The sequence below is a fragment of the Gymnoscopelus braueri genome (genome assembly GCF_963280865.1).
Source record: "Gymnoscopelus braueri genome assembly, chromosome: 5".
NCBI lineage: Eukaryota > Metazoa > Chordata > Actinopteri > Myctophiformes > Myctophidae > Gymnoscopelus > Gymnoscopelus braueri.
In genome coordinates this window covers 50498495-50520617 of record NC_137606.1, presented here as the reverse complement: position 1 = coordinate 50520617, position 22123 = coordinate 50498495, and the positions used below count along the sequence as shown (strand labels likewise).

At 42.7% G+C, this 22123-nt stretch overlaps 1 protein-coding gene across 2 annotated transcripts; it reads left to right on the top strand.

The window, feature by feature from the left end:
* The first annotated feature begins 911 nt into the window (after positions 1–911).
* On the top strand, positions 912–20728 carry LOC308085101 (delta-like protein C). 2 transcript variants are annotated; one of them, XM_080428174.1, is made up of 10 exons: positions 912–1287; positions 1775–2023; positions 2687–2747; positions 2999–3256; positions 4315–4506; positions 7109–7278; positions 8042–8258; positions 15793–16582; positions 17441–17543; positions 18260–20728. In XM_080428174.1, the coding sequence occupies exons 3-10, from the start codon at positions 2705–2707 to the stop codon at positions 18263–18265; spliced, it is 1779 nt and encodes a 592-aa protein (XP_080284300.1). In that variant the 5' UTR covers positions 912–1287; positions 1775–2023; positions 2687–2704; the 3' UTR covers positions 18266–20728. The 2 variants fall into 2 exon arrangements, with proteins under 2 accessions (XP_080284300.1, XP_080284299.1); XM_080428173.1 differs by having other exon boundaries at positions 17438–17543.
* The last annotated feature ends 1395 nt before the right edge of the window (positions 20729–22123 follow it).

Genomic DNA, 22123 nt, shown 5'->3' with positions numbered 1-22123 from the left:
ATACATACATACATACATACATACATACATAGCCTACATGAGTTTGAGCTTTTATTTGGGGGGGGGGGGGGCATCTTTTATAGCCAAGCCTACTCTTCCAAGAGTCTTGATCATGATTAAAACAATAAATATCACACACGCATGATCAAAAAAACAATGGCATAGGCTATAGTTATAATTTTGTTTATGGTATCGATGGGAATTGTCACGGTTTTAGTTTTGCTTCTGGAGGGAAGCAGCAGTCTGGGCCTCACGCCATGCATGTGTCCCCCGTTTGTTGGTGTCACCCCGATAGGCGACAGCTCGTGTCACCAGGGCCATTAACGCCTGCATTTTGTTCTATTGCCCCCCGTGTGGAATTGCTCCCGGCGGCGAGAGCAAATCAAAGCCTGCGGGGGGGACCCCCCCCGCCCCAAACCCTACATTTACTCAAGTAGGCTACTGTACTTAAGTACAATTTTGAGGTATTGTTTTTACTACTGAAGTATTTCCAATTACTTTTACCTACATATGTCAGAGGCAAATATTGTAGTACTTTTACTCCACTATTTATTTGAAAACTTTAGTTACTGGTTATGGTTACTTTGTAGATTTCGATTATTATTACAAAACATTACCCACTTCAGCCATTTCGGCCATTTGAGTACTTTTGGTACTTGATACCAATACTTTTATACTTTTACTCAAGTAAATTTAGAATTTCGGACTTTTACTTGGTAACTGCAGTATTTCTACGTTGCAATATTGATACTTTTACTTAAGTAAAAAAAATGGAGTACTTTTTCAACCGTAATTGAGGAGCTCTGTGGGGCAATAGACGCACCTCCTCCTCTCATGCACCTCCCTGTGGGGGAGGGATCTTATAAAAAGCCTCACACACACACTCCCCCTCAGGTTAGAGCAGTACGGGCCACAGTCCACACACACACAAGGACAAAAAAAAGAAAAGCTCTCTGCCAAGCGGCCACGCGTGGATTCCATTCTCTGATCTTGATCCACTTTTATCTATTCTTACAAGCACTAAGCAGCCAACATATTTGTGACTTGTTTTTTACTTCTTATATAGGCCTATAGCTATTTTCTTCTTTTATATTTTTCCATCACGGATTATTTTTGTTTTCTTTGCAACGTGCATTCTTCTTTTTCTTTCTCTTTGGGAGAAACCGTTGGATTTATTCTCGTCAGAGACAGTGCAGCGGGTCTCTGCTGTCTGTGCGCGGGACGTCCCGTTAACGACATGGCGGTTTCATACTGTCGTGTCTTTTACTTTTGATATCAACGCAACTGGTGAGTAAAGTGTTATTGATTGATTGATGTACTTTTATTTAGTAAGACATGAGAATCACAGTAGGCTACATGGAAGTACAAATTCACAATACAAGGTCTACTAAACTGGAAGACTCAGTTAAGCACGTAGCTTTTTTAAGATGAGAAACCCATGCACACAAATCATGTACAGACCTGAGTGTGTGTGTGTGTGTGTGTGGGGGGCGTGCGTGCGCGCGTGCGTGTCTTTATGAAAAAAATATATGGAATATGAAACTGGCGCTCTCAAAATGTTTGGTGATTACTTTTTTTGTGTGTCTCACCCATTTGGTGTTTTTTAACTCGTTGTCATGTCAACAAAATATCCAATTAATCAATCATCTCTCTCTCTCTCTCTCTCTCTCTCTCTCTCTCTATCTCTCTCTCTCTCTCTCTCTCTCTCTCTCTCTCTCTCTCTCTCTCTCTCTCTCTCTCTCTCTCTCTCTCTCTCTCTCTCTCACATCACTAGATCCAGGGATCGGGGGTGTTTGAGTTAAAGATCCACTCGTTCAGCAGTGCCCGCAGTGTGTGCAGACACAGCGCGCTGTCCCGGGACTGTCAGATCTTCTTCAGGGTGTGTCTGAAGCACAGCCAGGAGGTGATCGACCCGGAGCCTCCGTGCACCTACGGCACGGCGCTCACGCAGATCTTCAGCGCGGACAGCGTCTCCATCTCGGAGAGCGCGCCCATCCGCGTGCCCTTTCACTTCAAGTGGCCGGTACGACAACAAAACAACACAACACAACACAACACAAAAAAACACACACAATCAGTGGTTGGAAAAGTAGCCAACTCCCTTTTTTCAGAATGTTTCACAAGATATCATGTGTCTAAAATGTATAAAAAATCTTTTGAAAATAGCCAAAGTTTAAATAGGGCTGAAGTGGTTAATGTAGGCCTATGTTTTATAATAATAATAATCTAAATCTACAAAGTAACTAACTAAAGTTTTCAAATAATTGTATAATGTATAATATCTGCCTCTGAGATGTACTGGAGTAGAAGTAAAAGTACTGAAAATTTGAAATACTCCAGTAAAGTAAAAGTACCTCAAAATTGTACTTAAAGGGATAGTTCACCCCCCAAAAATATTATTTTTCTATATCGATTAGTCACCCCATGGAGACTTGAATTCATAGATATTTTAGTTTTTGTCACATTCCTAAACCAATAATTTGATGACCAGCAAGGCCCTTTCCTAGTACCTTTTCTGTTTTCACTCTGTTAAATTGTCTGGCTGACCACCTGCTATTTTCCACCATGGTTTTCCAAAAATGCCCACGTTAAATCATTCATATGATCATCATCATAGCGTTTATATGAATTATGCAGAGTGGAATGAATGGTGTATGGTTTATTAATGGCTCATATCAAATTGCAGGGGACCTTTTCTTTGATCATGGAAGCCTGGAATGCAGAGTCATCTGACGACTTGTCCACAGGTAGGAACACTCACTCATACATACCTTCACCACCAGGGGGCAACCGTGAAAAAATACCATGAAAGCATATGTGTCCTTTTAGATTTTAGTGTGGGGCTATTCAAAAAATAGCAGATGTATAAGCTTGCACATCTGTTATTTTTGAAAAATCTTGAAAAGTGAGGAGAACTACTGATTTAGAAAGGCATTTGTAGAATCAGCCTCAGGTCTTATTTTTTTTTTAAACTCACTTTGCTGTGTTTGTTGTGCAGACAACCAGAACAACCTGATCAGCAGGCTGGCCATGCGGCGCAGGCTAGACGTGGACGAGGACTGGTCCCAGGACGTCCACGCGGGCGACCAGAGCGAGCTGCGGTTCTCCTACCGCGTGCGCTGCGACGAGTTCTACCACGGCGAGGCCTGCTCCACCTACTGCCGGCCGCGGGACGACACCTTCGGCCACTACGCCTGCGACCCGGCCGGGAAACGCCTCTGTCTGGCCGGATGGACGGGAGAATACTGCTCCGATCGTAAGATTTATTATTCAATATTACTGCTTATATACCCCATCATACTTCTGAGCGTTTATATGATATACTGCTGTCTCGATCTGGGTGAAATAGACTGACCGTACATTGTGGAAATTCATCACACAAGCCATTTAGTGGCCGTGTTCATGTTTAATGTGAAAACAGGCGATATACGAGCCAAGGTGTGAGCTTTAAAGGTCATTTTTTCTGTCTATTTGGATTTTTTGGGGGATAGATTTATTATTATGTTTTTTTTGTTGTTGTTAAATGTATTTATTTGAAAGATTTCCGCCTATAACGACATCTTAACCCCCTTCCCCATGCGTGGTTTGGGGGGTGGGGGGGGAATAAGGGGTCTGGCGCAACCTTGAAATTGTTAAGTCAAGCAGTTGTCAACACCATCCAGTGCAGTGTGTGAGTGGAAGGAGTTGGCTGAGGTCTGTTCCTTTTGTTTGGAACCCCCCCCCCCCCAAAAAAAAAGGGCCCCCAGGCGGGGGGCCCCGGCCGTCCGCTTGAACAGGGACACGCGCTGGAACTTAATGTGCGCTGCCTTGCGTGAAAAGACATGGCATGTGTTGCTTTTGTTGTGAAGACCAGCTGCTTCATTGAGCACTTAACAAATACTTCTCGGGGAGGTGTGTGTGTGCGTGTGTGTGTGTGTGTGTGAGGGAGGGAGAGAGAGAGAGAGAGAGAGAGAGAGAGAGAGAGAGAGAGAGAGAGAGCGAGAGAGAGAGAGAGAGAGAGAGAGGCCAGGCTGGGGCAGAGAGGGGAATGGGAGGCGAGTTTGTTTTGTGATGCGAATGAAGAACAAGGATACGCACGCGCGCACACACACACACACACACACGCACACACACGCGCACACACACACACACACACACACACAGTCACTCCATCATCCAATACTTACATCTCTCCCCTTCTCTCTCTCTCTCGCTCTCTCTCTCTCCATCTCTTTCCTTTCACTTCTTCTCGTCTATACCTTTCCCTCCCATCACCTCTCTTTCTTCCTCTTTCCCTCCATCCATCCCTCGCCCCCTCCCTCTCCCTCTCCTCAGCCATCTGTGCGGCAGGGTGCTCGGGCCCCCATGGCGACTGCGAGGTCCCGGGGGAGTGTGTGTGCCGCGCGGGCTGGCAGGGTCCGTCCTGCACCGAGTGTCTCCAGCACCCCGGCTGTCTGCATGGAACCTGCACACAGCCCTGGCAGTGCAACTGCAAGGAGGGCTGGGGAGGACTCTTCTGCGACCAAGGTCAGTCAAGTAACCGAGTACATTTACTCAAGTACTGCACTTAAAACGTACCATCCCAAGGAGCTTTTACTTTACTTGGCTACCATTGAACAGTACTTGAGTATACAATTTCAAGGAACTTTTACTTTCCCTTACTTCATACTCACACACACACATCTCAGAGGCAAATGCTGTGATTTTTATTCTCACCGTGTCATTACAGACAGACATGAAATAATTATTAAGGTAAACGTTCATCTGTATTTGTATGGGAATGCTTTCCACTGTTAATGTGGTTTTCTATATGTCTCTTTATCAGCTATGAGTTCAGAGCAAAGCCCTTTGTTTATTTTCCCCTCCTCAGAATGAAATGCTTGTAGAACTAATGAATGTGTTAAATCCAGTCTTAGAATTGCTGAGGGAATAACAGAACATTCTACAATATTTTAATAATTCATATTATTTATATGAGTTAATTTACATGTTCTGTTAGTTAGTCACACGCACATAAATATTAGTTTTTTGTTTAAACAGCTAAAGCAGCACTTTTTTCACATTTTCAACTGCATCTTCATAAAATTGGTCTTCACTAATGCTCACTATAAGATGCCACCATGTCTGTCTACTGTGTCTGTGTCTCAGAGGAGGGCTGTGGACAGTTCAGAAACCTGCCTACCAGTGACATCATCAGTAGGCAGGTTTGGTCTTTTGACACGAAAGTTCAATATTTATTTTAATGTATTATTTCAATAGCAAAGGCTTCTATTTCAGAATGCTAACTTTCAATAGAGATGCTGTAGTTTCTATTAGCTTGGAATCCCCATTAATGATGTCATTGGTAGGCAGGTTTCTGAACAGTCCACCAATGAGACACAGAGTGCGTCGACAGACGATAATGTATAATAATCTTATAATGAGCATAAGTGAGGACACATTATATGAAGATAAGGCTGAAAATGGGTGAAGTGGTCCTTTAACTGTTTAAACTAAACTCTACCCGTTTAGCACTAATTAACTGAAAATGTGAATTAAGTCATAAATATTATGAATGTTTAAAATATTGTATATAATTGTAACTCATGCAATAATCTAGAAGTGTTTCTGGAGGGGATTAACATACTCTAGTGCTCAGGAAGTGAGACAGGACAGTCGTTTAGTCTTAAGTTTAGCATTACATGACTAGAAACACCTTCTCTGTCGTTTCACACTGCATTTAAAATCAACTTGCTTCGTTTTAAAGTGTGAAACAGACATTTGACTGTCAAACAGACACATTTCCATGCATGGATCAGATTAGAGTAGAGAAGCCAAAACAGACATTTGGTCTGTTTGGTTTTCACTTCCATTGAAGGATATGTGTTCCATTAAACAGCATTATTTCATCAGACCTATTTTGTGTGGATTCCACATAATTCCTCAAAATATCTTTTAAATGTGATTGGAGAAAAAAAAGCAGTTCAGTTAAATTCATCATTCGATTAATTTGTGAAATTAATTAATGAAAGGGCCGATCAATTCCTCACCCTGTGATGTTTCGAATGCAAGGAGAATTTTCATTTGTATTACATTGTTCATGGTGAATCCCAACACAATGAGAATAGATTTGAAAAAGGGGGAATTGGGGGGAAAAAACGTGTGTTAAAACGTGGCTTTTGTCATGCGTTCAGAGCTGTGAGCCTGGGAAACTGGAGTACTTGAAAGTAGCCCCCACACACACACCCTTGTACCCTTGAAAGAGCACACTTATCTCACCTGTGACATCCTAAATGAGCCCTGGTCCATGTGAAGGACACACTTGTCACGTAGGTGTGACACCAGGCTTGTGCCGGTCGTCTATTAGTGGTCTCTGGGAAAGTTAGAAGCCATGAAATGACACACTCACCCATACTTTGCCCTGTCTTCCTTTGTCCTTGTGACTTAATTCTACATCATATTTCTGGTCTGATAAAAAACATTTTAGCCACTTGGTTTGACATCAGTACCATTTTCATTTGATTCCATCCCATAGTCAACATTTGTTTTAATCCGTTCAGAAATTCTAGGATGCGTTGCACTATGGGATTAAATGAATTGTAAACAGCTGCTCAAGTTCTTTAGGTTCTTATCAGCTTAACAAAACCATTTGTAACCATAAAGCTGTATGCAGTGATGACTGGGCCCTCACACCTTTGTCACAGGGGTGTCACAGCTCTGCATCTGTGGCTGACTTCCTGTTGGTTTTAGGTCATGGCTCCAAGAAGCTTCTTTTGTAAGTCTGGACATGGATACATGTGCATACCAATTTTGTACTTGTAGCCGTAATGTTTCAACTTTGTGTTCAACCCAAGTGCATTTCTCAAAAAGCTAAACTATTCTGAACTTTCGAAAGTGCTCCGGTCGGACAGAAAAATCACTCCGATCAGCTGCTTCTAAAAGCAAGTATGTTAAGAAAGAATGACATGAGGATCCAGATCGGAACCTTGTGGTATGACATCACTGGAGGCGCCATTGCACAGAGTCCCAATTGAAACAGACTTTGATGATAACAATGTAATTTCAAGGAATAATTTCTCTAATAATTTCTATGTTTTTGGTCCAAACCTGACATAGTTATTGATCATGTATATATTGTTTTTTTCCGCAGACCTCAACTACTGTACCAACCACCGGCCGTGCCGCAACGACGCCACGTGCACCAACACAGGGCAGGGCAGCTACACGTGCACGTGCCGCCCGGGATACAGCGGCAACAACTGTGACATCGAGACCAACGAGTGTGACAGCAATCCGTGTAAGAATGGAGGCAGCTGCAACGTAAGTCATTTACACCCCACAGCGTGTGACGCGTCGCCCCCTGTCAGGAGGAAACCTCATTATGTAAAAAAAAAAAACAGAAAATCAAATAGTTAAATCTTTAAATAGTTAAAGCTTTTCAATAGACGCGTGTGGATCTGCCAAAAATATAGGGATGCCAGGTTTTATTCATGTGTCAACGATAAAGCTAAAAAGGTTTGAAAATGATCCCACAGCCTGGCTCAAAGGCACATAGATGAGTTATCAAAACTTTATAGCTCATTTCAGGAAGTGCGGCACTCATGTCACCATGTCACTCACTGCCTGCCTGGTCACATGACTTTGACAAGACAAAACAAGGCACAACTGTCCACTGAAAAGCATCCGCTCCCATCCCCGTTCACCTAAAGCTGCCGTTCGCCAACGAGTAACGAACGATTTCTTCCATCGATCGTGTTGCCTACCAGGAAGGCTTCGAAATGACAGTTAGACATTAGCATGCTTCTAGAGCCTGGAACTGCTTTCTGTTTTAATCATTTTGAATTGTCTTGCACACTTTTCAAATCGTGTTGAGCACCCCAGCAGTTTGGCGCTGATGTTTCGGGCCTAGCCTACAATATTCCTTTACTATTTGTGCGTGTTTTATCACAGGATAATTGTGTTCCTTCATGTTAGTTGCGCAAAGTTTTTTTCAAGTTAGGAATCTTGAGCTCAGGGACTATAGCGTCAATGCCGTCTTTGTGTTGACATTGTATTTTAACAGTGCATCCTGTCTCCTCCACAGGACCTGGAGAACAACTATTCTTGCACGTGCCCTCAAGGATTTTACGGGAAGAACTGTGAGATCAGCGCCATGCGGTGCGCCGACGAGCCCTGCTTCAACAGGGGTACCTGCGTTCCGGGCTCCGCCGGCGGGTACAGCTGCCAATGCCCGCCCGGGTACACTGGCTCCAACTGCGAGAAGAAGATTGACAGGTGTAGCAGTGATCCCTGTGCTAATGGTAAGATGTGATGCTTCTTTTGCTCTCATAAATGGCGCATGGCATATACCATGTGCCATAGAGCTTTTCTCTGTAGCGCTTTACAATGTATTTCACATTCACACACATTCACACACCGACGGTGGAGGAAACCATGCAAGGCACCAACCCGCTCATCGGGAGAAGTTAGGGGTTCAGTGCCTTGCTCAAGGACCCTTCGACATGCAGCCAGGAGGAGGATTGAACCAGGAACCTCCCCATTCCAAGACTATTATGCAGTGATTTCACAACTAACCAGACGATCTTTCCTTCCTTATGAACCTTATTTGCAGGAAGACTCATTGCATGTCCAAGTCCAATTAGTTTACCTTGTTAATTGAACAATACAACCCTGCTTACCCAGTGGAGAGAAGCAATTGTCTGTAATTTATAGAGGATTAACCACATGAACCCTAGCGTACCTATTCTGGACATGTCATTATAGGCGAAAATAGTTGAAGTGATTTGGTGTAGAGGGAAAAAAGGAGGGGAACGAGTACAGAATCCTTGGGTACCCCAATCAACGAAGTATACCAACTGCGTCACACACTGCAAAGCTTATTTAATTTGATTATTCCAATTAGAATGTAATGTCCTTAGAATGTAAGTAATGAAGTTAAAGTAATTAACGTGTAACATCCATTTTAGTAGTCTTTTTGGTGACTCTCTGTGAGCTCTGTTGTCTGTTCCCAAAATTCAGTTCAAATGAGGGTAGGGAAGATGACAAAAACACTTTTATGTGGAACGGTTATTGTGAAAAATATACCAGTGAAAGATGATCAGAATAATATTTTTTTACAGTTAATAACTCCAGTTTCTGACAAGTTGTTATTGCGTCGCCTATGCACACCTCTGTTCAATGGTTGTCTCTCCAACCCTCGGCATAAGAAAGGGACATTGGGTGAGCGGCGCTCCACTCCCAAAAGTTTAACTATTTCCTGCCTGAAGCGCACAGAGCACTCCGCCAAAAATCACTATTATAGTACTTCATAATTGCTGGACACTGGCAGACCTTTTGGTTGCACTTCCTACGTATCCAATTGTCAAAGTTGTAATAATTGCAATATTTCACTATATCTTTCACTTATATTTTACTATAAGTGGTCATGTGTTGCTTTAAGGAAAATATGAAATCTATTTGAAGAACAAAACACACTTATTTTAATTGTTTAATGGGTCATAGAGACTAGATTTAGTACTGGTAAGGAACTGAAATGTTTTGTATTGTAGACCAGAACAGTGACAATTACAGCAAAACAGTCAGGGATCAGGATGTGAACTTTGACCCCTTAAATGATCCCCCTTAGCAGAACACACCAAGCTGGGAATGTAGTTAAAGTAAAAAAGAAAGAAAAAAGAAAACTTTGGGGAAAAAGGATTCTGTCTCCCGATTTGGAGGACATTAAATGTAACCCACCTGTAATTGTATTGTCTGTTTACCAAAGAGCTGGAGAGACAGACCTGTTACTGAACAAACACTCCTATCAATGCTAGCAATGATTCCTATCACAACATAGAGCTACGTATATATATAGAGTTATAATTTATGTGCATGTACTATGTTACATGCATTAACTACAATGTAACTACCATTTTACGGCATTTTATTCATAATGTACAATAACACAATTGTGAACATTTATAATTAAATGTCAGACCCAGACAAGATGCTATGGACGCGCATAACTTTCACAAGCAGAGACTTCCAGAAATGTCCATCATGATTGATTGTGTCCAAACAGGGAGTACATTGCTTTGGTAATACGTATGCCAACCCCTTTGGCTGAACCTTTCTGACAACGTTTTAACCTCCCACCAAGGTTACATGTAGCTGTTAGCACACAACTACTACAAAGTATCCATAATGTACTTTGTTTATTAACCACTTAATCCCTATGTACTTAGTTGACTGAAGTCCCTCAGGGCTCTATAACATGTACCCAGCTGTTTTATCTTCGCTCATTTATGAGCTTACAACCTTCACAAAGGGTTGTTAGCTTGTAAATCAGTTATTGTTGGCAAGTAACGACATCGTGTAACACGGTATATATTAAGCTTTACTCTGAGGAAGGAGTGTTGGAGCACATGTTTGTACTTCAACTGTAAGTGACCAAACCAAGTACCCAGAACTCTTCCCAGGGATGAGGGTCAATTAGGGCCTCAGTGTGAAACATACGTCACTTCAATACTTGCCGGTACACACTTTTCTGTTTAACCAACTAAACCCTATACTTTATTGACTATACTTGAGGCTCAAATTTATTTCATCTTTATCCTGCGAAAAACTCATTTTGTTGACGATAACCTTAAAAGAAAGTGAATTCTTTACATAAGAACACTTTCTAACCTCATGGTATTTTTGGTTAAGGTTAGGGAATGTTATTTGGGGTAAGTTAAGGCTAGGGTTGGTTATTTGTCAAAGCTAGGGTTTTGTTTTGTTCCTTCCCGTGTGCACATGTTCCACATTTGATGTGTACATTTTATTACTAACACCACACATTTGTCGATGGTTACGAGAGAGCAGATTTCTGCTTCAAATAGCATGTTAGCTGTGAGTGTGAAGCATCTGTGTATACACAAAGGTTTTGCACTCACCTCGCCACCAGCTGTCACATGGCTTCTGTCATGCGTTCAGAGCTGTAAGCCTGGGACACTGGAGTAGTGGAGTAGCCCACGCACTTCTTTAATTGTACCCTTGAAAGAGCACACTTACGTATCTCACCTGTGACATCCTAAATGAGCCCTGTCCATGTGAAGGACACACTTCACGTGGGTGTGACACCAGGCTTGTGCCGGTCGTCTACAGTTGTCTCTGGGAAAGTTGGAAGCCATGAAGTGACACACTCGCCATGCCTTGTCCTGTCTGTCTGCCGATTCGACCATTCTTGTTAAAAATAGCTGTTGATCCAGCAGTGTTGAAACTGTGTAGCTGCTAAGATATGCCATGCCCATGTCTGGTTTCTACTGTTAACTATGACCTAACTAGTTACCTATAGCAGTTGCGACAGGTTGGAGCTGGTAGACCCTCTACAAGAGACGTGTAGACTAATTTCCTCTCTGCATGATTGCAATTCTTTAACTGGTCTTCTACCTGTGTGTGTGAGTGTGAGTGATGTGGTTTTTTAAACAAGAGAAGCAAAGCAAGGGATCAAAATAGCACAGGGCAAGCCACAACCACACATTAGACTATTATTTTGATTAATTTTAGGTTAAATTACTGCCATTTTATATAGCCTACAGTACCTTCCCCCAACAAAAAAAAACATATAGTCCTACTCAGAAAACGAAATAAATGGAGGCTAATTAATTTTCTTACGTTACATATTTAGGAGTCAGACACACACCTTCATTTAGTGTAAATGAAACTGCAGTGAGAATCCTTGGTTATCTGAATAATAAGCAGGTAGACAGTCTCTTACAGCAGGGCAGAAAGGTCTAATATCCTATCTCCTACCTTTTGGAAGTAAGAGAAGTTATTGATCAAAGTCATTATTTTTGTTTAACAAAAATAAAATGCTGCCTCAGAAGGGCAGTTCATTTATGTTGGAAACAGAGCCCTTATCCGCTGTCTCTGGTTGAGGATCTGTGCACGCCTGGCCGACATCTGACAGTGGATGTCTTCCCACCACCTCAAGCTCAGCTGACATAAAACACAGCTTCTCTTCTTCCCTGGGAGGTCTTGCGCCAATCTTTCACTTACATCAACAACACCCTGGTGACTCCTTGACAAAGATCCTTATTTGACCGAGAAATGCCAATCCCACACCTTGCCACCAGGTCTCCTAAGTGGGCAAGGTCAGACACACACAGCTGTGGTCTCGAATGGCATTCAATCTCTTCCGGTTTCAGTCTCGACATTTTAGAGACATTTTAGAGCACTACCATCAACTTTGAAAATGTGTTATGAATGTGTTAATATTGCTAAATGGCCCAATTTGTAATCCTTTAAACGCATAGATCAGCGGCTCTAGCGCGTTTAACATGACCTCTCCTGACTCTTACCCTATATACACACTGAGCTCAGTGGCAAAGCACTCAGCTAGACAACAGGGTTTATCAGGGTTCAAGGTTCATGGCGTTTATTGTTTATGCATAGAATACGGCAGCAGTGGTCAGTATAGGCAGGACAATTCTTATACATCAATCTTCTCAACAGTGTGCAAAACAATACAATAAGAAGGAGTTAGAATGCTGTGATAGACCATTCAGAGTCGAGCATTCAACCAAGCCGTGTAATACAATTTGATATAAAGGTAAAATAGGTAAAAAGGTAAAAAATTATGGGTCTGTAACTCTGAGAGTGTACAAATATTGTGCACTCTCTCAGAGTTCAATTAACACTGAGCATTTTACAGTATAGATTGGGGTCCCAGCGATTTAAAAAAGGCATCAAATGGTGGTCTGTGGCCTAAGGGTCTTTCAATTTCAAAAGCTTTTATTTCATTTATTTAAATTTAAAAAAAAAAAGTTCAACAATTTTAGCAAAAAGTTCACAATAATATCCAATCTATAAAGACCTAGATTGGTCTATTGTTTTATTTTATTTGTATAAAATAGGGCTTCTAAGTGGTTAAGCTACTCTCTGATTCCAGCCTGTAGCTTCAGGCTTTGTTTTGAAATGCTCCTGGAGTTCCACACTGTCTGGAATGTGAGGCTGGCACCATGCTGATAGACCTGTCTGCTGCTGCTGACAGACAGACAGACAGACAGACAGGCAAGCAGGCAGGCAGGCAGGCAGGCAGGCAGGCAGGCAGGCAGGCAGGCAGGCAGGCAGGCAGGCAGGCAGGCAGGCAGGCAGGCAGGCAGGCAGGCAGGCAGGCAAACAGACAGGCAGGCAGGCAGGCAGGCAGGCAGGCAGGCAGGCAGGGTAATAGCTGCTCACTGCTAATGCGGACCAATGTTGTTGTCTTTTAAACACGTGACACAGTCTTGCCTTTAGAAAAGAACACTTGTCATGGGCAATTTGGGGAACCTTTCCACAGAGCTAGATGCAGTGTTTTTCTGTCCACTGGGAATTCCTTTCTTTTTCTTGTTGGTTTGTTTGGCAGAAAGTACCCGTGTATAGATTGTGTGACTTCTTAGCAACACCCTTCCTTGTGTTCATGAGGAAGTTCTGGGCATTCAGTACAACCCCAGCCTTCTATTGTTGTCATGTTATGCCAAATATTGTTGCATTTTAACAACTATTATCCGGGTAAACATTTGCAGAAAATAGTCAATCTACAAGCTCATGAGGGACACCGGTCAACTAAGTAAATTCTCTCGTCTCTCCAGCTATTTAACATTAAACAGAAAACAAATTTTCAGGTCAGGATACCAATTTCATCTAATCAGGAGAGAGACTACATACTACATATGATAAACAAGTGAAATTGGAAGTGATGACACAAATAAATTCAGACAAAATTGGAACTGGAACACTATAAGATTGTAGCTGATGAATGCGTTCTCTCTTCTGACGAGATAAAATTGGCAATCCAACTCAAAATGAATGTTCTGTTTATTAAATAGCTGGAGTGAAGGGGAGACCAAAACACACTATAGCAATGATTACTATCTGAAAATAACTATTTTTTTATTTTACAAATGAAAAAATATCACTTATACACAAGGTAGTATAACCTTGTGTGAACAACAGGTTCCTAAATGGCTTGGCAGTGCTACAGTTTGTACAGTTAATTTTATTATGAGGCAAACACTTAATGATAGCCTCAACAGATAACACTGACATTGCAAAACACAGATAAGCGTATCACGAAAAACTTGCATGCGCACACACACACACACACACACACACACACACACACACACACACACACACACATGCGCGCTGTCTCTGTTTTCACACAGGCCTCCCCGAGGTTCTCATTAGTGTGTGGGAAACACTACTTGCACATGTGCAATCTCATTTTTAGCCTCATTCTTGCCTCTTTGTGTGTGTGTGTGTGTGTGTGTGTGTGTGTGTGTGTGTGTGTGTGTGTGTGTGTGTGTGTGTGTGTGTGTGTGTGTGTGTGTGTGTGTGTGTGTACGTGCTCTCCCCCTCTCCTAACAAACGGAGACATGTGTTAAGTGCTGTTGTTAAGTGAAGCTATGTTCTTCTGGAGTGTTGCAACGCTGCGCGTTAGGCAGGCTACACAAACACCATATAAGGACATGTCTCTGAGTGCATGGCCGCCCGTTCCAACGACCTCTCTTGCCGCCGTTTTCGTCCACTTCTCTCTTGCTTGCGCAATTTGCTTTAACCGTCTTTTTTTGTTGTTGTTTTGGTTCAGTTCTCCCCCATTTATTCCCCAAGTGAGTCGTCACCAATTCCCATGGTGCACTGCAGCCCCCCCCCCCCCCCCCCACTGTATACCTGAGGATTGAAAAGTTTCACAAGCGAGCGAGGAGCATTTCACAGATAATGATTTACACACAACCTCCACAGAATTTTGGGGGTCATTGTCGGCAAACATTTTCAATTATTGGAAAAATAGTCAAACTATAATAAGCAGTACAAATAGAACCAAATGCGCACTTACGGGTCCACTTCAGAGTTACAGATCTGTAAGGGTCCATTTGATTCGTAACTATCAATCATTTAGTTGGGGACCCCCTAGAACCCCCTCAGGGACCCCTGGAGGGTCCCTGGACCCTACTTTGAGAACCAGTGCTGTAGGTAACCAATGTTGGCACCGGTGCAACTGCTGGAATGTTTCCTGCTTCCTGTTGAAGCACTCCAGCCTCCTTCCCTACATTTCTTGGCTTCCTGCCATCTCTCTCTCTCTCTCTCTCTCTCTCTCTCTCTCTCTCTCTCTCTCTCTCTCTCTCTCTCTCTCTCTCTCTCTGCCGTGTTTACACTAAACATCTTCCTCAACTCACTTTCATCTTAAAGACACACTACACCTTTTTCCTTGTTGATACAAATTGCAATCTGGTTTGATTTCATACTCCCAAGTAATTTCACCCCTCTGCTACACAAGTGGTCTGGTGCAACCAGGTACTTTCTTTAAGGAAGAAAGTACCTTAAATAAGGTACTTATTACTTTCTTAAGGTACACACAGAGGTACGCAACAAGTCAAGAGAAAGGTACTTTTCTTCAGATACTTTCTTGTCAAGAGAAAGGTACTTTTCTTACGGTAGTTTTACTTTCTTGCTTAAGATACTTTCAAGCCATGAAGTGATCGTCCCTTACGAACTCAACCAATCAAAAGGTTATGTTTAGATATAGATTAGAAAAGGTTAAAGGTCAGGTAGGATCGCCAATCCTACCGAAGGAGTCAGGATTTTATACCAGCTTGAGAGGAAGTGCTGCCGCAGTCTTTTGGCCTATAACTTTAAATAGTTTCTGTGTTTCCTTGATGGAGTCCTGCTGATCTCCTCTTGCTGTTGTTGTGACAGAGGATGGAGATTGATGGGGAATAGATTGAAAGTAGGCAATCGCCTAAGAGCTATGTGAGCTATATTCAGCGTATGTCATGTTTTTTGTTTGTACGACCAAACTAAACCTCTCTCTCTCTGTCTCTCTCTCTCCAGGTGGTCAATGTTTGGACCTGGGCCACAGCGTGAAGTGTCGGTGCCGTCCCGGTTTCGCCGGCCCCCGCTGCCGCACCAACGTCGACGAGTGCGCTCGCGGGCCCTGCCACAACGCCGGCACGTGCGTGGACGGCGTCAACGGCTTCACGTGCACGTGCACGCTGGGCTTCACCGGCAGGGACTGCTCGGTGCGGGCCGACTCGTGCATGACGCCGGACGGAGGAGGCAGCACCTGCCTCAACGGCGGCACCTGCTACGCCCACTTCACCGGCCCCGTGTGCCGCTGCCCGCCGAGCTTCATGGGCGCCCGCTGCGAGTACCCGGTCAGGAACCCCACCACGGTGGAGGAAAAGGCCGTCCCCAGAGCCACCGCGGCGGCGGCCACGCCCCGGATGGAGGAGGAGAAGAACGCGGCGCTGGCGGTGTCCTTCGCCCTGGGCCTCGTCACCCTGACCCTCCTGGTGCTCGCCTCCGTCTTCGTCCTGCGTCTGCTGCACCGCCGCAGCAGGAAGCTGAAGGCCGCCTCCTCTTCGGCCGTGAAGAACGACCTGGTGGCGGTGAACAACCGCAACGCCGGAGGCACGGCGAGCCTGCTGCTGCCAGGAGGCGCGAGGGAGAGGGAGGCCTTCCTCGCCCCGGGAGGAGGAGGAGGAGGAGGAAGAGTCGATAGAGGGCAGTTCAAGGTGTCCAATAAGGACGCAGCGTTGGCCGACGACCTGTCGATGTACAAGAACAAAATGGCCGAACGCAACCTGGCCAACGAGGAGGACCGCCTGGCCAAGTTTGACATGTAAGGATCTCATTTTCATTGTCCTGTCTCTGAGTTCTGAGCGTTCATACCGTCTGCAACTCAAAATGTAAACAGGGAAGTGGATGTTGTCTCGTGCATCTCCGTGGTAACAGAGCTGACTTTGGTCTTCCCAACCAGTCACAGTACGCAACATTTTATGCAGAATCTAAATGTAAGAATTAAGTTTTACAGAGGTACGCAACAACCTCTGCCAAGGTCTTCCGTGAAATCATTGAATTTAATTCATGAAAAAGTTGGAATTTTTGGAGGAATTGTTTTTGATTCTTTCTTTTTTTAAATAACAATTAAAAACTAAATGTAGGAAACAAAAAACAAAGGGAAATTTACTCGCGACCCATCAAAATGTGTCCACGACCCAGGAACCAGTTTTCTAGTTGATGTGTGAAACGTGCCAGAGCTCGTCTCCACACAGGCCTGTGTATCTGATGCTTATCTGATCATGTCTTATCGCAGCTGAGATACACGCAAACACACGCACACACGCACACACACGCGCGCACACACGCAAACGCAAACACAAACACACACACACACACACACACACGCACGCACGCACGCACGCGCACGCACACACACACACACACACACACACACACACACACACACACACACACACACACACACACACACACACACACACACACACACACACACACACACACACACACACACACACACACACACACACACACACACACACACACACACACACACCCCTATACACGTACACATCTATCCAAATACACCGTACCTACACATATGAGGGTTGTTTACTTCACACTATTTTCTTATACTAACATTCCTGCCTCTCTCTCTCTCTCTCTCTTTCTCTAGCAGTAAGAAATGTGACTCGTCCATCAAGGTGCCCTCAGTGGGTGGGATCTACCATCCTATCTTCATCATTCCAGAGCAGGGAGACCAGTGTGTGTTCGCAACAGAGGTAAACACATTGCTATTAAACGTCAATTATAGGCTCCATGTCCACAAAAATATATTTTTTTAAGCTGCCAAAATGTTCCGAAATAGTAAAAAAAATGGGGTAAGGGTGGCTTCGGTGATGAGAGAGCACATGCAGAGGAAGATGCAGAAAACAGAACATGGAAACAGACGATCCGCTGTGGCGACCCCTGATGGGAATTAGCCAAAAGAAGAATGCTAATGTCACAATGGTCTCACTACTGAGTCCATTGGGAGTCTAAAGAGTAATAAGTTAAAGAGTCTAAACCTCTCTTTCTAATATCCCTCTAATGGTACCTCACTGTAAAGCCGTCCAAAGTAGTTAAATCTCAGGTTAACATGGAAATCCCCACAACGTGGGTAATGTTCATGTATGGTGACTAAGGCATACTTTTGCCTTCTGACAGATGTATCATTGATATCAATTTCAGCAGTGACTGGAATTTAACCAGTATTTAATAAATACCATTTTGTCCAGAAAGTAAAAACATTTTTCGTTCACATACATTTGGGATACTGCACTACTAATTGTAGTGCCTTGTGAGTGCCATTGCAAAACAAACAAACAAATACAATAAAATCCAGCCCTCCCCACTGGAAATTCCTGCACATTTGCACACAATCCTGATCACATTACTGAGCACGTATTATCATCATGTACGCTGTACTAACTCAAGTCTCTCTGTGTCTCTCCCTCAGGTGTAGCCTTCACTTCTGATAGTACCAGCCCAACCCGGGAGAAAAGAAGACCACCCTAGCATCTCTCATCTTGTGAAGACCCTCTGCAAGAGCACTATCAGCCCAGAGGGAGAGAAGACCACCCTAGCATCTCTCATCTCGTGAAGACCCTCTGCAAGAGCACTATCAGCCCAGTGGGAGAGAATACCACCCTATCATCTCTCATCTCGTGAAGACCCTCTGCAAGAGCACTATCAGCCCAGTGGGAGAGAAGACCACCCTAGCATCTCTCATCTCGTGAAGACCCTCTGCAAGAGCACTATCAGCCCAGTGGGAGAGAATACCACCCTATCATCTCTCCTCTCGTGAAGACCCTCTGCGAGGGCTTGATCTGTTCTATCTATCACCAGAGGATCTATTCTATATTCACTTATATTATTTAATATTTATTATTGCTGCTCAATGGAAAGACACAAGAAAAGACTTGGTTATTCTTTTTTTATACATATATATATATATAATTATATTCTTTTTTTTATTGAACAATGACAATTCTCTGAAGACAATGACTAAAAAATGAAAAAAGGAGGATTGAGAAGAAAGGCAAGAGAAAGGAGAAAGACGGAATGCCTGGCACTATTTGCACTATATATTTTTTTATTCTTTACTTTACTTTAAGCTTTCCTGTTTGTTTTTTATTTAAAGTCGTAATATCATTTTTGTCGTGGATTTTTTTTTTTTTATTCTTTGAAAATGAACAAGAAAGAATGGAGGACTTACCTGACCAATCAGACAAGACTGGTGCCTTAGCAATGGACCTTGTCCTTTACAATCCCATAATGAGCTGTCAATCAGGACCTGCCAGAGGACCTGCTTTACACATTGGAAATGCTTTCATCAACCTTTTTTGATTCTGGAATCCAGGAGAACAAGATGGGATATATCCCCGAAAGTCTACCAATGTTTCCTAGCCGAAAGCTCAAATGGACGTAGATCTGGTGATGTGGTAGACATTTATGAGGATCAAACAACGTGTTTAGAATCGGCTCAGTCCAGATTTTATTGAGCGTTCTCAAGATGTTAAGAGAGTTACACCGTCCAGTACACCAACAGCCTTACAATCACTGTCAAATCAGACAAACCCTCCAAGTGCCTCTCCTTAAAAGAAACACCAGCCGAGTCGGCGATGACTTCTTTTATGACATCGTCAACATGATGGTCACAGATCCATGTGGAAGCCATGCCGTTAATTGTGGTTTTTGACCTCTCGTTTTGCATTTAACCAATTGGATGTTTGTCAAATCTCACATTTCCCCTTTAAAATGACAGGCAAAAGGTGAAGTGATATTTACCTGTACTAAAGAAGGGATTTATGGAATCTTTCCTTCCGTCCACCAATCCGCTAGCCTAGAACCTTAAGCTCCACCTCTGGGATATCATAGCCACCGCCATTCACATGTGACCTGAAAACCTTTCAGGGTGCCATCATGGCAAAGTGAGATGAACATTTCTCAACTCTTTGGAAAGCCTCAACCTCCATAACATGTGGGCGCAGACCTTGGTGTCCTGGTGGGTTCTGGTTGGTTGACACAACATTCCAAAGCAGAAAGCACCCTTGAAAAAAGAAGATGCAAGCAGTGCATTTGAGGGAGCGCACGTGTGGCTCTTAATTCTGTCTCAGTCGCTCTTTTCCAGATTTGCCTTAGAAATAGAGAACTTAGCTCACAACAAATATGAAACATTCATGCCAAAATGAAAAAAAAGGAAATTGACAATTTATAGTAGAGACTGTGATTTATTTTTGCTGTGTCTTACTGCCTGCTCTATGCTGGCTACTGTACCTCTTAATTTTTTTTCTCGCACTGACGTTAATTATTTAGGATTTATATTTTTATACAAATCAAGCATACATAACACTGAAGTCTTAACAGAACCAGACGCTGCCTTATGGACAACTGCCATTATGTCAAACAAAGAACAATTTCCATTTAAACACTTAACCACCTAGTGTCCCTATTTTGGAGTTAACATTTGGCAAGAATAGCCAATCTACAAGCTCACAATGTGACTCATTGTGATGCATTGTGAGCTTGAGCTTGCTTGTAGATCAGCTATTTTTGGCTTAGATGTTTTGGCCGACGATATTTAGTTCTCCGGACAACTAAGTATAGGGTTTAAGTGATTAAATCATTCGGCTATCCAAATGACCTGAACGTTTTATTATTTTCTTCCTTTGGTTCGATTTACTTTTGACTATTAGTCCATTTGATACCAAAAATATATGCTGTTTGGTTTAGTTTTGTATGTGTATTTTCCAATGTTAATTTAACAAAGAACCATGCAATGTGTACAGTACATAGCCTGGAGTGTTCCTATTTAATTTGCATTTGTGAATAAGTTTGTATTTATCAAAGAGAATTGTATATATGTCTATGTTCATGTGCCTATTGTCTCAGTCAAAGTAAATAAATATATTTTTTCATAAATAAGGAAAATCGAAATAAGTGCCGAAGTGTAGTGTTCTCTGTTGCAGCCATTAATTAGTGTGTGTTCTGACACACGCCGATCTGTTAACTCACGCTCAAGTTGTGATGAGCTTATGGATCGACAATGTTTTGCTATCTTTGACAGAGTGTTAAGTGTCTCTGTGGCTTTTGAAATGTTTTGTGTTTATACTAAACAGATGTACACACACATGCGTGGGTTTACACAGAGCTGTAATGATATCTAATGGGGCCACATAAAGCCCAGGGCTGTTCTAAGAAGGCAGATGGACTGGATGGCTCCCTTTTACACCCCCTGTCTGTCTGTCTGTCTGTCTGGGGCCCTGCTGATAGAGAGAGAGACTGTGTGGGTGGGAAAGGGGGGGGGGGGGGGGGGGTTTTAGAAAGAGAATGAGATTAGATTTGGGGGGAGAGGGCACAGGAAGTGAAGAGAGAGAGAGAGAGAGAGAGAGAGAGAGAGAGAGAGAGAGAGAGAGACTTAAGACGATACCCGCTCATTATCAAAATGAAAAAGAGAGCATCTACATTTTGTAATCGCCTAAACACAGTGACTCTAAAAGTGGGGTCCGGGGACCCCAGTGGTCCTTGAAGAGGTTCCAGCGGGGACCCCAGCCGAAGTAGTTAATATCATCAAAATCAGTTGAACCACTTTAACCATAAATACATCAGCTATTTGAAAAGCCGATCTACAAGCTTTTACAACATTGTGATCTTGAAAATGTTAAAAAAAATGTTTAAAAAAAAAACACTTTTAGCAACACAAATCTTGTATGGTGTTACCCAGTGGTGGAAAGTAACTAAGAGTACTCAAGTACTGTACTTAAGTACATTTTTTAGGTATTCGCACTTTACTTGAGTATTTCTAATTTCCAATACAGATGGAGATTAGAGCTTTAGATCTGATATATATTTCACTACTTCTTAAATGCTTTTTTAAATGTATCTATGGAAATGTATGTGATTGTTCTATTTTATTTATCAATTAAAAACAGTAATCTTACTGTTTTCTTTTGAAATAATATGTTTCATATAATATATGTAAGAAACCAAAAAAAGGATATTTTTACATACAAATCCAGACATGGGTCCCGACCCACTGTTTGGGAAACAGTGCTCTAGAGAGGTGGTTTTCAACCTTCTTCATGCCAAGGACCCCTAAATTGATTTGAATTGAATTGAATTGAATTGAATTGAATTGAATTGAATTGAATTGAATTGAATTGAATTGAATTGATGCACAGCAGCCATATTGGAAAGAAATAGGGCCTCTTCCTTACTTCCTTCACAGGTTTTACCAATGATACCATACTAATGAAGGCTTTGTTCCATTTAGTGTAGCACAGTGGCACTCTGTTTGACCGGAATGGAACAGAGCCTTCAT